The 14,247-nt window shown below is 42.9% G+C and overlaps 1 protein-coding gene across 2 annotated transcripts; it reads left to right on the plus strand.

Moving 5' to 3' along the window:
* Positions 1-496: 496 nt before the first annotated feature.
* SMIM30 (small integral membrane protein 30) lies at positions 497-2,202 on the plus strand. 2 transcript variants are annotated; one of them, XM_028127047.2, is made up of 3 exons: positions 497-558; positions 925-1,016; positions 1,458-2,202. In XM_028127047.2, exon 3 carries the CDS (start codon positions 1,503-1,505, stop codon positions 1,680-1,682), a length of 180 nt encoding a protein of 59 aa, XP_027982848.1. In that variant the 5' UTR covers positions 497-558; positions 925-1,016; positions 1,458-1,502; the 3' UTR covers positions 1,683-2,202. The 2 variants fall into 2 exon arrangements, with proteins under 2 accessions (XP_027982848.1, XP_054582189.1); XM_054726214.1 differs by having other exon boundaries at positions 925-989.
* The last annotated feature ends 12,045 nt before the right edge of the window (positions 2,203-14,247 follow it).

Below are 14,247 nucleotides of genomic sequence, written 5' to 3' on the forward strand. Positions count from 1 at the left end.
CAGAGGGAGGGTAGGGGAGGGTGGGGGTAAAGGGGAGAGATCAACCAAAGGACTTGTGTGCAAGCATATGCGCCTAACCAGCAGTTGGGGACAACAGGGGGTTGGGGGCATGTGTGGGGAGGGGTGTGGGATGGGAATGGGGGCATGAGGACAAATATGTGATACCTTAATCAATAAAGAAATTTAAAAAAAAATAGAGGAAAAAAAAAGTATACAACACAGATGGCTCTGCTCAGGGATTTCTTCCTTATTGCCTTCACTGCAGTGGACAGGGGGGAACAACCATTGCTGCCATTTTCTGTTCCTACTTTTAAGTAGCTTCCGTACAAATACACTAGGTCACTTGACCAGTAAAACATTGGGGCGTGTGTGGTAAACCCCAGGAAGCTCGCTCCTCTCCTTCCCAGCGAACGTGGCCGCCCCTTCTCTCCATCCCCTTTCCGTAGCCAGTGGGCGGGGAGCTGGTGCATCCTGGGAGTCGCAGCCGCGGGGATTGTGGGAAATGTAGTTCGGCCACGCCGCCCTCCGCTCCTTCCTGTAATGGCTGCTTCCTGGAAGGTAATGTGAGGATTCTCCCCAAAGGATCCTTCGATTTCCCCACTGTATTTGTAAAACGGGGCAAATTTACACCCTGCCGGGCCAAAGCAGGGATTCTTTTTTAAAAATTTAATGTTAGTTCCTGGAACGCATTTGTCTGTCGCTTCGATTTATTTTTAGTTTTTCCTGAATGAGCGAACTAACCAACCTTAAGTCTCCTACCCGTGCTTGAACAAACTATTTTCTCTAGTTTGTTCATTCTCTCTACTCATTCCTCCCCCTTCCGTACAGCCTCCCTGCTCTGCACTGACTGTAGCTGCCCCCTTAAAGTAATCATTAATTAATAATAATAATAATTTAAAATTTTTCCCCATCTTCTGATAATAGGCGCTGTCACGTGGAACCTCTTAGCCTCCGCATTCCGAACTCCAGGAAGGAGTATTTCAAGTCAGGTAGAGTTACACATATATCTTTCTTTGGTAAGTCTTACTAATTCCCCACAACGTCAGAGTTTTATGTTGTGTGACTTTTACCAGATTTGTCTGCATTTCCTGGGTGGGAGAACCCCTTTGAAAATGTAATTTTTACTAACTAGGATATTTTAAATTTCCAAGTAAGTGTTTTGTGCATTTTCTGTTTGTTCTTAATTATGTTCTGCTGTTGGATTTGTTTGGTTGATTCACACGGTGTTGGCATCCACAGTGTGGAGAATCGCTGGAGTCAGTTATCATAAGAAGGGAGATTAGCCTCAAGTGATCATCGTTAAGGATCTTTTACTTCCCTCTGTTTTTTTCATGGTAGAATGAGAATATGTGTCTGAAATTTAAACTTAAAAGGTTATGTTTGTCATGTGTTCATATTGTCATTTAAAAGGGTAGGAATTTTAATGGTTCCTTTTTGTTTCCATGTTTAATTTCTAGAAACCTTCAGCACTCAAGATCCAGCCATCTCAAGGTCCCAGCATCATGACCTCAGTTCCAGCACAATTGCTCCTAGTCCTCCTTTCACTGCTTTTGGGGCTGCCTGCTGTTGAAGCAGTAGAAGCTGGAGATGCAATCGCTCTTTTCTTAGGTGTGGTTCTCTCCATTACAGGCATTTGTGCTTGTTTAGGGGTATATGCACGAAAGAGAAATGGAGAGGTGTAACAAAAGAGAAATGGAGAGGTGTGACTTCGAAGGGTTCGAAGGGCCTCCTGAATCAAGCCTTGCCCTGAAAACATTTGAGCTATTCAGGTTAAAAACTGAGCTTTGGAGTCTGAAAGTTCCCAAGAAACAGTACATAGGGTAATTTTACATTCTTAAGTTTCCCTATAAATGGGAATAAATTGATAGATGTTAAATGGAAAAAAATTCTTTTTCACAACAAATAATGCAATGAAACATGCAGTCTATGATTTAGTTGCTAGTTAGAAAGAGGGTCAAAGAAGTAAGATGGCTGAAATTTGCATAAGTAATATTTAGGAATCTCAAAAATTCTCAAAGCACATGAAATCGGAAGAAGGAAACTCCTGCCCAGAATCCTAGGAAGTAGCCACTATTCTGTTGTAATTACTGCCTCCTGCATTATTGAGGAGTCTTTTCTCTATGTATTTTTATATTTTTGTTTTGTTATCTCCCAAGTTAATATTGTACTTAGATATTAGATATTAAATATATTAAGTCAAAACTTGAAACTTTTATTTCTTTGGGGGGAAAGTAGTTAAAAACTGTATTAATGTATCTAACATTGAAATGGAAAAAAGATTTAATGTAAATAAATAAAAGCCTTTATATTAATTGGCTAACAAAGTCTTGGTGAGAAATAGTACCCTATGTAATAAAGATGTAATATGCAAATGGTCGTTACATAAGGACCGACTGAGTAAGGACCAGATCAGGGATGGTGGAGAGCTACGGGAGGGGGCGGGGCAGCAAGCTATGAGGGGGGGGGGGGGGTGGGAGCTACAGGAGGGCAGGGCAGCGGGCGGAGAGCTGGAGGGTGGCAGCGAGCTACTGGTGCACAGATTCGTGTGCAGGGCTAATAGTATTAAATATAAACCCATTATAAGTTAACGTACAGTGTCTTTTTTTTAATATATTTTTGTTTATTTGAGAGAGGGAGAGAGAAACATTGATTGGCTGCCTCCTACATGCCCGGACTGGGGATCGAGTCCACAACCCGAATTTAGCAATCACCTCCTGGTTCATAGGTCGACGCTCAACCACTGAGCCATGCTGGCTGGGTATGGTGTCTATTTTTGTTTATAGAGATACAATCAGTGAAAAACTAGAAATGTGCATAATCAAGCTAGGAGAGGTTGTTGGTAGAGAATCCACAGATACAGAAGGAAACTATATTGGCTTATACTGATTTACACCCCAGCTCAATGACCTTGCTGCTTTCCCTAACCAGCATTATTACCTGGGGACTTGTTAGAAATACAGAACCTCAGGCCTCCTCCAGACCAACTGGATCGGAATCTACTTGTTTCAGAGCCCAAGATAATTTGTGTGCACATTTACATTTTAAGAAGATTGATCTAGCCTGTCTGAGTCCACAAGTCACCCAACGCACTTGATAAAACTCCATTTCCAGGTCCCTCTCGCGGTTGTGTTGGAGTCATTGTAGGTTGAAGCCTGGAATTCTGTGTTTAACAAGTGCACCCAGTGCTGCCTTTGACTCTGTAGCTGCACCAGTATAGAATAATCTGATAAATCAAACTGCTTCAGTTCTTACTGGAAGCAGGTAGTCAAGTTTTTCCTAAAATAATGCATTATCAGATCCCCAGCTTTCCAGGTGCTATTGGAAGCCCTAATTTTGGTCAGAAAACCAGCAGCAACCTTAAGATTCTGTATACAGTGCATTTCTGCAGGTGTTCGCTGACCTGGCTAATAAGGGATTTGGTGGCGAGTACAAGGAGTGAGGGACAGATACATTACAAAAACAAAAACCAAATGGATCTGTTTTTGTCGTAGCTGTTTTGTTTTTTCAACAAAGCACTAACATGTTTTGTTCAAATAAATTGGCAGTTACATATCATGTAATTATAGAACTTAATTTTATATGCCTTTTTTTTTAAGATAGAAAAAGAAGTGCAGCTTGTGGGGCAGTTTGTCCTGTCTCATAAACTAGTCCCTGGGTGCGAATGCAGGTAGAGAGGCTGCTGCCGCTTGTATGTCTGAACTTTTCGGTTGGCATTGGGAGGAATCAAACCTGAAGTACGTTTTAAATCACTGCATTAGTCATTTCGTCATCTCTAGATACTGTTATTTAAATGTTCAAAATAGGACTACCGGTAAACATGCTTTAATGGCATGTATTTCCAAAAGTGCCTAGAAAGAATTAGAAAACTGCTGTTTTCCTATTTTACCCTTAAAAGTAGAGAATTATCCTGAGGAGGCATTCAGGAATTTTGATGGCTATGATGGGGAATGCCTTCTCTATTTTTAGTCTCTTTTCTCATCTAAGGTGGATTTTGTGGTTTTGCCTGAGAAGAACAGAAACTTACAGTGGCACTTAACCTTTATGGGGCCACCAGCTCCTCTGAGAATCTGACAAAACATATGCTCATTTTCTGAGAAACAAAAAAAAGGCACATATATGCTGGCATTTTTAAATTAATTTTAAGGAGTTCACAGAGCTGAAGCCCACCCAAAAATCCGCAGGTGCAAATTTCTGCTCTTGTATTTCCTCCTTTGAGGTTTTTCCAATCCTGGAATTCCTTGATGTGCTCTGAGGGATATAACACCTGCTGTTGGAGCAATGTTAGGGAAAATGGGATAAACAAATGTCCCCCAACAACATAATTTGTAGATGTCTAGTAAATGCTTTGTATATGTTAACTCAGGTGAATCCAGTTAAAAAGGCAGAAGACTAATACTTGAAATCAATAAGAAGTGTTGGTAAACAGCCTATTCTTCTAATGCTAAAAATCAGTGCATCATTTCTCTGTCTGCTTTTAAGACTTTTTCACTGTCCTTAATGTTCAGAAGGACATTGTGTCTTATTTTGGGGCTTATCCTGTTTGGGGTTCATTCTGGTTCTTGAACCTATAGGTTTATGTCTTTTCCCAAATTTAGGTGCTTTTCAGCCATTATTTTTTCAATTTTTTTTTTTTCCAGCACCATTCATTTCTCCTTTTCTTCTGGGACTCCAGTGACCCAATTGTTAAATCTTTTGTTATAGTTCCACTTCTCCCAAGGGCTTGATATTGATTGGTTGATTGATTGATTGATCAAAATATTGATTGATTTTAGGCTTCTATTCAGATTAGGTAATTTCTAGTGTACTATCCTCAAGTTCACTGATTCTGGTGTTGTATTTTCAGTTCTAAATTTTCCATTTGGCTTTTCTTTGTACATTGTGGTAGGAGTGGATGTCCCGACTCCCATGGCCATGTCTGAGGCCATTGACATTTCTGGGTCACCAGCTTTCCCAGTACCTAGTCAGAGATTTATGAGGCAAAATGAAAACCCAGAGAATTCACCACCATGTCTTTCTTCTGGTCTGGAGGTCCTAGACTATCTGCCTTCTTTTCACCTTTAAGGATCTTTTTATGTTTGTTATATACATAATGTCAGGATTTTTAGCTGTATTTAGTGGGAAAAATAGAAAAGAAAAAAAAGATGTCTATTCCATCTTCCTGGAAGCAGAAGTCTGAGTGTATGTTTAAAGAGTGAAATCTCTGGAGAGAGAAAACATCAGGTAAATGATGAATTCAAAGTATTTCACTCACAGACCTTTGTCCTGCGGTCTCCCACATCTGTCCTCCCCTCTTCACCCATCCAGTATAGTATTTATTTCTGTCTTTACCCAATAAATTCAACTAGGGAGTATAACTAACAAGAATTCAGGAGCACAGATGAAGTTTTAAAAAGTGGGTTGTATTCATATTTTGTCTCAATAGAGAGTGCAAGTGGCAGCAAACGAATGTGATAGCAAATGTACTAACAAAGGAACCAGCCACATCCAGGAAATCTCAGAAGCTGCACATCACCTGCACCTTTGCCTGCTTAGGCTTTGTAAGCTCTGCAGAGCCTTGTCAAATGCCATTTCCAACTTTGGCTGTAGGAAAGGTGATGCCCATCCAAAAATCTACGTAGCCTGTAGCTACTTAGCCTGCAGCACATGATGAAGGGAGAAGAATTACCTGCATAGGAACCATCTCTCTCCCATTGACTCACATCAGTCTCTGGTGGTATTGATGCTGGAGAGTAAAACTCCCCTGTTGTTTGGGGGAGCAAAGTTCTTGGGGCACCACTGAAAGAGCATTTTCAGAAGCCCCCCTGGGAGGATGGGATATGGAAGAAAGTTTTATTGGCATGAGTTCCATTTCTCGGGTTGCAATGTCCCATTTCCCCTAAGCCAGTCCCGACAGAGGGGCAGCTGGGAGTTTAGCAGAGTCAAAAAGAGGGCCATTGTTCAGACTTCTCATTCCATGTTGCAGCTGGTGGTTTAGCATTCAGGCCAGATTAAAGTCCATGTGTGGAGCTCAAATGGTCATGCACCATGTGGGCACAGTGGAGCGCAGCCCCTACAGCAGGGTCACAGGAGGGCCCCTCACCTTGGAGTCAAAAGAGAGGGAACTTCCTTTGTCTAGAAGTTTATATATTTAGACTAGAGGCCCAATGCATGAAATTCGTGCATGGGGCGAGGGTCCCTCAGCTCAGCCTGCACCCTCTCCAATCCAAGATCCTTCGGGGGATGTCTGACTGCCGTTTTAGGCCCGATCCTGGGATTGGGCCTAAACCAGCAGTTGGACATCCCTCTCACAATCCTGGACCACTGGCTCCTAATTGTTCACCTGCCTGCCTGCCTGGTCGCCCCCAACTGCCCTACCCCCAGCTGGCCTAGTCGCCCCCAACTGTACCCCCCCCACTGGCCTAGTTGCCCCTAACTGCCCACCCCTGCAGGCCTGGTCACCTCTTACTGCCCCCTCTGATGGCCTGGTAGCCCCCAACTGCCCCCGCCCGCTGGCCTGGTCGCCCCACACCAGCCTGGTCGCCCCATACAGCCTGCTGTTCAGTTGTTTGGTCGTCCCTCACTAATCCCCCTGCTGGCCTGGTCGCCCCATGCAGCCTGGTGTTCAGTCATTTGATCATCCCTCACTGACCCCCCTGTCGGCCTGGTCATAGGCAGCCATCTTGTGAGTGTGTGATGGTCAATTTGCATATTACCGCTTTATATATAGGATTTTGAGAGCTTGCCGTGGCCAGGCCCATCCTGGCCAATTACCTGCTTCCAGGTGTGGTTCATGGGCAAGTATTTTCCCATGTCACTCAGACCTTACTGGGCATGCCTCTAAACTGCCTTTGTTCAGTCTCTTTCCACCTTCAATGAACTGAGAACAGACTTGGAGTGATAAATGCAGCTTTTTGGCAAAGCTGAACAAATGGCACGCCTATACTATTTAATCTCCCCTTTCACTCCTTTCCTGTTAAATAACAACCAGGTTATTGCAAGGGTATCAGTATCATATTAGGGGTTAAGGGCCAAAGCCCTGGAGTCCAACATACTTTGATAACCAGGCTCTACCACTTTAAATGTGATCTTAGACAAGCTACTTCTTTTAAATTTCTGTCTCTCTGTCTGCTAAATGGGGATAATAACCATACCTACCTCATAGATAGATGAGGAATGCATACAATAATGAATGTGAAAGGCTTGGCATGTAGGGTGTTATTATTATTGATATTGGATATTATTGATATTCTAGCATTAATTTTGGATTTAAAGAGGGCATCTTTAGAAAGTTATACAAACAAATCTCATATTAAATAGTTCATTATATTTTAATTTTGACATTTTCCCTGAGTCTGTTTTCTTTACCATGGTTTCCCTCCCCCACCATAGGCTTACAAATTGCTGAAACTCAAAGATATCTGTGAAGAAAAGAAAATCGGGCTTCCCTAAAGTTTCCCCAAGTCTTTTAATTTGTACCTGAGTCTCTTGAAGGAAAAGAGAATTGCTTGATTCTGTTTTAGTAATTTCTAACGTGTTCAACCATAGGTCTTTCCTAAGTGACATAACAAAAGCTTAGCAGCAATTGCTCAGGTCATTTAAAAAGATGTAAGGAAATTTGTTCTGCCTATTCAAGAAAATTGCAGATCTGGTGCATACACTGACAAATCTTTTCTCATTAGAAGTTATAAAGATATAAACAATATAAAATTTGTTTAATGTTTGTTTCCTATGGTGGGAAATGAAGAGGAAGCCTCTCTTTTGATTTAGTAATCCCAGACAGATGTTTTGTTTGGTTTTGTTCTTTAAATAATCTTTGGGAATACTGTATTTTATTTTTAAACTAGAGGCTTGGGGCATGAATTTGTGCATGGGTGGGGTCCCTCTGGGTGGCCTGCAGGGATCCAGCCGAAGCCCACAGTCCACACCGCCTGCAGCTCCTACCTGCCGCTCCCACTCATCCTGGCCCCACTGTGCCTGCTATGGGCTCGCATCCAATCAGTCCCAATCTGGGGAGGCTGGTGCTACAGCAGTGCTCACCAGCCATGAGCCCCACATCTGGCGCCCTCCCAAGGGGAGTGGCCTGCGGAATTGGGCTGAAACTGCCTCTCTGACATCCCCCCAGGGGTCCCGGATTTCGAGAGCACACAGGATAGTCTGAGTGACCCCACCTGTGCACAATCGGGTCGGGGAGGGACCGTGGAAGGGCTCCAGGGTATGTCTAGCCCATCTCACTCAGTCCCGAGATCAGCCAGACCCCAGCAACAAGCTAACCTACCAGTTGACTGTCTGCCCCCTGGTGGTCAGGGCACATCATAGCGAGCAGTTGAACAGCATATCATTAGCATATTATGCTTTGATTGGTTGTTCAGCTGTTCTGCCATTCAGTCTATTTGCATATTACCCTTTTATTATATAGGACTAGAGACCCAGTGCATGAAAATTTATGCACTGGAGCGGGGGTCTCTCAGCCCGGCCTGCCCCCTCTCACAGTCTGGGAGCCCTCAGGGGCAGGAGGCGACTGGGCGATCAGGGGAAGGCAATGCCCCATCACACCTCTGCTGCTGCCACTGCCGGCAGTGCAATCCTCGGCCTGCCCTGGTTCCCTGAGTCTCGGGCGGCCCTGGGCAACTGGGCAGCCACCATCCAAGGCTTGCCTGCGCCTCAGGCCAGCCCTGTGTGGCTGGGGGGCTGAGGGGACATGGGCACTCTGGAGACAGGCACGTGGAGCAGCCGGGCCTGCCCCAAGGGCTTGCCACATGCCTGCCGCCCTGGCGGGGCTGAGGGGACTGGGTGCTGTCATCTTGTGGCTGTGGGCACCACCATCTTTGAGGGCGGGGCAGTCAATTACCATATTCCCTCCTTGTTGGCTGTGGGCACTGCCATCTTTGTGATGGCATGAGAGTCTATTAGCATATTCCCTCTTTATTAGATAGGATATATTTTTATTGACTTCAGAGAGGAAGAGAGAGATAAAAACATCAATGATGAGAGAATAATCTCCAAGTCCATTCATGCTGTCACATTCATTATTGTATGCATTCCTCATCTATCTATGAGGTAGGTATGGTTATTATCCCCATTTAGCAGACAGAGAGACAGAAATTTAAAAGAAGTGGCTTGTCTAAGATCACATTTAAAGTAGTGGAGCCTGATTATCAAGGTATGTTGGATTCCAGGGCTTTGGCCTTTAACCCCTATTGTGATACTGATACCCTTGCAATAACCTGGTTGTTATTTAACAGGAAAGGAATGAAAGGGGAGACTAAATAGTATAGGTGTGCCATTTGTTCAGCTTTGCCAAAAAGCTGCATTTATCACTCCAAGTCTGTTCTCAGCACATTGAAGGGGGAAAGGGACCCCAACCAGGAACCAAACCCAAAACCTAGGCGTACGCGCTGACCTGGAACTGAACCTGCAACCTTTCCTTGCACAGGATGACACTCCAACCAACTGAACCACATAGGCCAGGGTGAGAGTTAATTATTTTAAAGGGCTAATCATGTAGCACTTGGTTAAATTGAGATTTTAAATGCCCATATAATTCAATATTAATGAAGATAATTATCTTCTGAATAAATGCATAAATCACATAATGAAAGAATTTAGAAACAGGCATGACCATCAAAAACAGAAACTATCCCTAACCAGTTTGGCTCAGTGGATAGAGTGTTGGCCTGCATACTCAAGGGTCCCAGGTTCGATTCCTGTCAAAGGCATGTACCTTGGTTGCTGGCACATCCCCAGTAGGGGGTGTGCAGGAAGCAGCTGATTGATGTTTCTCTCTCATTGATGTTTCTAACTCTCTCTCCCTCTCCCTTCCTCTCTTTAAAAAATCAATAAAATATATATATTTTAAAAACAGAAACTATACCATATTCAATTTTATTTATTTTTTATAAAAATACTTTATTGGCATTTTTTTAATTGAACTTATTGGTGATATTTTTTAATTGAATTATATGTTGACATTGGTTTGCAAAATGATAGTTTTCAAGTGTACAACTCAGTAAAACACCTGCACACTGCATTATGTGCCTATCACCCCAAGCAGTTTCTTTCCATCCCCATTTCTCCCACATTTGCCCACTAACCACCTACCCGCCATCCCCCCCTTTTCCTCTGGCTATCACCACTATTGTGTGTCTATGTGTTATGTATATATGCTTTTTGCCTAATCTCTTCAACTTCTTTCATTCCAGTCCACAACTCCCCCTGCCCTCTGACAGCTGTCAGCCTCAACCAGTCCAGCATGGCCGCCCTCTGGATCCGGTTTGGAGCTCCCAGACCTCCTGGGACTGGCCATCGAAGAAGCTGCCCAGGCCCTGACAGGGCCCCACAGACTTACATCACCAGGACAGAGCCTCGGGTAACGACTGTGGTGGCAGGTCAGCCGATCTCCTTCTTAATTGACACTAGGGCCACTTATTCTGCCCTCTCCGAATTCGCTGGGACCCTTGTCCACTCCTCAGTCTCTATTATGGGGGTTGACGGATTAGTCTTATAGCCATTAGCCACCTCACATCTACACTGCATCTTACTAAATTCCCCCATTCACTCTTTTCTCATTCTACCTCGGTGCCCGGCCAGGGCTACCAAGCATTTCCTCATAAAGCCCAGTTGTCCCAAACCAAAGTCACCTACCTCAGTTTCACTCTCTCACCCCACAAGGCCGAGCCATTCCTTGGACTGTAAACGCCTTATCTCCTTATCGCCTCTATAATCATTATCCATAGGAAGAATGTGGCAGTTTGGGATTGAAGCGGCTAGAGGCCTGGCTAGCCTAGGAACGGGCTGCGGAGCCTGCTCCCTCCCCCGCTGCCTTTTCTAGCATACAATACTGAAACGTTGATTGCTAGACATGTTTAGAAATACTTAATAGAAGGTCTGAGGCATGGTTATGCATTTTTGAAGGACATAGAAGGAAGGTTTGAAGGCTAATTTGAAATTGTGAAGGTTTTTATGAAGGTTTGTGCATGTGATGAGATGGAGAAGAGAAGGAAAAGATACAGAGAAAAGAAAAGAAAGAAAGAAAGAAAGAAAGAAAGAAAGAAAGAAAGAAAGAAAGAAAGAAAGAAAGAAAGGAAGAAAGAAAGAAAGAAAGAAAGAAAGAAAGAAAGAAAGGAAAGGAAAAAGAAAGAGAAGGAAAAAGAAAAAGAAAAAGAAAAAGAAAAAGAAAAGAAAAAGAAAGAGAAAAAGAAAGAAGTTACTCTCAGCAAGAAAGTGAGGCTTCAGTCTCCAAGCCTGGCAGGACAAGGTTGCTGGAAACTTCTTAAGCTAAACCAGAGTATTCAGTGTCTAACCTCTTAGCCAACCATCCAGGTCCCTGGCTTTCACTACTCCTTTCCTTCCCTTTCCCTCCCACTTTCACTGCAACACAATCTCAATCACTCATCTGTCACCCCATATTAGTAGCGCCATGGCTTGGAGTGTGGAACTAGAAAAAGGAATCTCATACCCGTTAGCCCACCTCTTCTCCCTACACTTTTCAGCTTGTCTCCATGATAGGGATTGTTCTTTCTCTGTGGGGAAAACACATACATCTGTCTCCCCATCAGCTGGACAGGAGCCTGTACTCTCATCTATCTCTCACCCAATGTAGATGCAGCCCCCAATATCAGTATTTACCTGTCCCCGTAACCCATCATATCTGACAAAAGGACAGTCCAGATCATCCCTCTCCTCCTAACCCTTGGCATCACAGCAGGGGTTGGAACTGCCATAGGGAGCTTAACCACTGCTCTACCTATTTTGAAACCCTGTCTCAGGACCTACAAAAAACATGTGAATGCCCAGCAAGGGGCAAAACTGGGAAAACAAGAACCTCACCCCCAGGATAACCTACTCTTTTCCCCCGAAAAATAACATCTAGGTCTCAGTTGTATTTCAGCTCCAGGCCCAGAAAAGCAGGAAAACCAGACAAGTGATACTATGGCAGCCTAAGGACCAGCCTCTACCTCCCAAGTGATTCAACAGGATCGCTCTTAAGACTTCACCAACCAGTCTCTTGCGGAAATCATGCTGCTGCACCCCTCGTCCAGCATGGAAAACACTACCTGTTTTTGGCTCACCTACCCCATGGCTCCTCCCACTATTAGGCCCACTGGTATTTATACTTTTTTTTTTCACTTTTTTTTTTATTTAGGTATTATATGTGTACATATCTTACCATTGTCCCCCCCACCCCACACCCATACATGTCCTCACCCCCCCCCCCAGAGTTTTGTGTCCATTGGTTATGCTTATATGCATGCATACAAGTCCTTCGGTTGATCTCTTATCTCCCCCACCTGTCCTTAACCTTCCCGCTGTAATTTGACAGTCTGTTTGATGGTTTACTATCTCTGTATCTATATTTTTGTTCATCAGTTTATAATGTTCTTTATTATCCATAAATGAGTGAGATCATGTGGTATTTTTCTTTCATTGACTGGCTTATTTCACTTAGCATAATGTTCTCCAATTCCATCCAGGTTGCTGCAAATGATGAGAATTCCTTCTTTTTTATGGCAGCATAGTATTCCATTGTGTAGATGTACCACAGTTTTCTGATCCAGTCATCTGCTGACAGGCACCTAGGTTGTTTCCAAATCTTAGCTATTGTAAATTGTGCTGCTATGAACATAGGGGTGCATATATCCTTTCTGAATGGTGTTTCTAGTTTCTTCGGATATATTCCCAGGAGTGGGATTACTGGGTCAAATGGGAGTTCCATTTTCAGTTTTTTGAGGAAACTCCATACTGTTCTCCACAGTGGCTGCACCAGTCTGCATTCCCACCAGCAGTGCACGAGGGTTCCTTTTTCTCCGCATCCTCGCCAACACTTGTCGTTTGTTGATTTGTTGATGATAGCCATTCTGACAGGTGTGAGATGGTACCACATTGTCGTTTTGATTTGCATCTCTCAGATAATTAATGACTTTGAGCATGTTTTTATGTGTCTCTTGGCCTTCCTTCTGTCTTCATTTGAAAAGATTCTATTTAGGTCCGATGCCCATTTTTTATTGGATCATTTATCTTCCTTTTATTAAGTTGCTTAAGCTGCCTGTAGATGTTGGAGATTAAACCTTTATCAGTGATAGCATTTGCAAATATGTTCTCCCATAGAGTGGGCTTTCTTGTTGTTTTGTTGATGGTTTCTTTTGCTGTAAAAAAGCTTTTTATTTTGATGTAGTCCCATTTGTTAATTTTCTCTTTAGCTTCCATTGCTCTAGGGGCAGTGTCAGTGAAGAAGTTCTTTTGGCATATGTCTGAGATTTTGTTGCCTGTGGATTCCTCTAGTATTTTTATGGTTTCCCGTCTTATGTTTAAGTCCTGTATCCATTTTGAGTTTATTTTTGTGTATGGTGTAAGTTGGTGATCTAGTTTCATTTTTTTGCATGTATCTGTCCAATTTTCCCAAAACCATTTATTGAAAAGACTGTCTTGACTCCATTGTATGTTCATGCCTCCTTTGTCAAAGATTAATTGAGCATAGTGGTTTGGGTCGATATCTGGGTTCTCTATTCTGTTCCATTGATCTATATGTCTGTTCTTGTGCCAGTACCAGGCTGTTTTGAGAACTGTGGCTTTGTAATACATCTTGAGGTCTGGTATTGATATCCCTCCTACTTTATTCTTCTTTCTCAGGATTTCTGTGGCTATTCGGGGTCTTTTTTTATTTCAGATGAATTTTTGGAGAGTTCTTTCTAGGTCTGTGAAATATGCTGTTGGTATTTTGATGGGGAGTGCATTGAATCTGTAGATTGCTTTGGGTAGTGTGGACATTTTAATGATGTTGATTCTACCAATCCATGAACATGGTATGTTTTTCCATCTGTTTACGTCTTCCTCTATCTCTTTTTTCAGTGTCCTGTAGTTTTCCGTGTATAGGTCTTTTACCTCCTTAGTTAAGTTTATTCCTAGGTATCTTAGTTTTTTTGGTGTGATGGTAAATGGGATTTCTTTTTTAGTCTCTCTTTCTATAAGTTCACTATTGGTGTATAGAAATGCCATAGATTTCTTGGCGTTAATTTTGTATCCTGCTACATTGCCTAATTCATTTATTAAGTCTATTAGTTTTTTGATGGAGTCTTTTGGGTTTTTTATGTACAATATCATGTCATCTGCAAATAAGGACAGCTTTACTTCTTCTTTTCCAATTTGGATGCCTCTTATTTCTTCTTCCTGTCTAATTGCAATGGCTAATACTTCCAGTACTATGTCAAACAGGAGTGGTGAGAGAGGGCATCCCTGTCTTGTTCCTGTTCTTAGGAGAAATGGTTTTAGTTT

Source organism: Eptesicus fuscus, chromosome 14 (genome assembly GCF_027574615.1).
Source record: "Eptesicus fuscus isolate TK198812 chromosome 14, DD_ASM_mEF_20220401, whole genome shotgun sequence".
Taxonomy (NCBI): domain Eukaryota; kingdom Metazoa; phylum Chordata; class Mammalia; order Chiroptera; family Vespertilionidae; genus Eptesicus; species Eptesicus fuscus.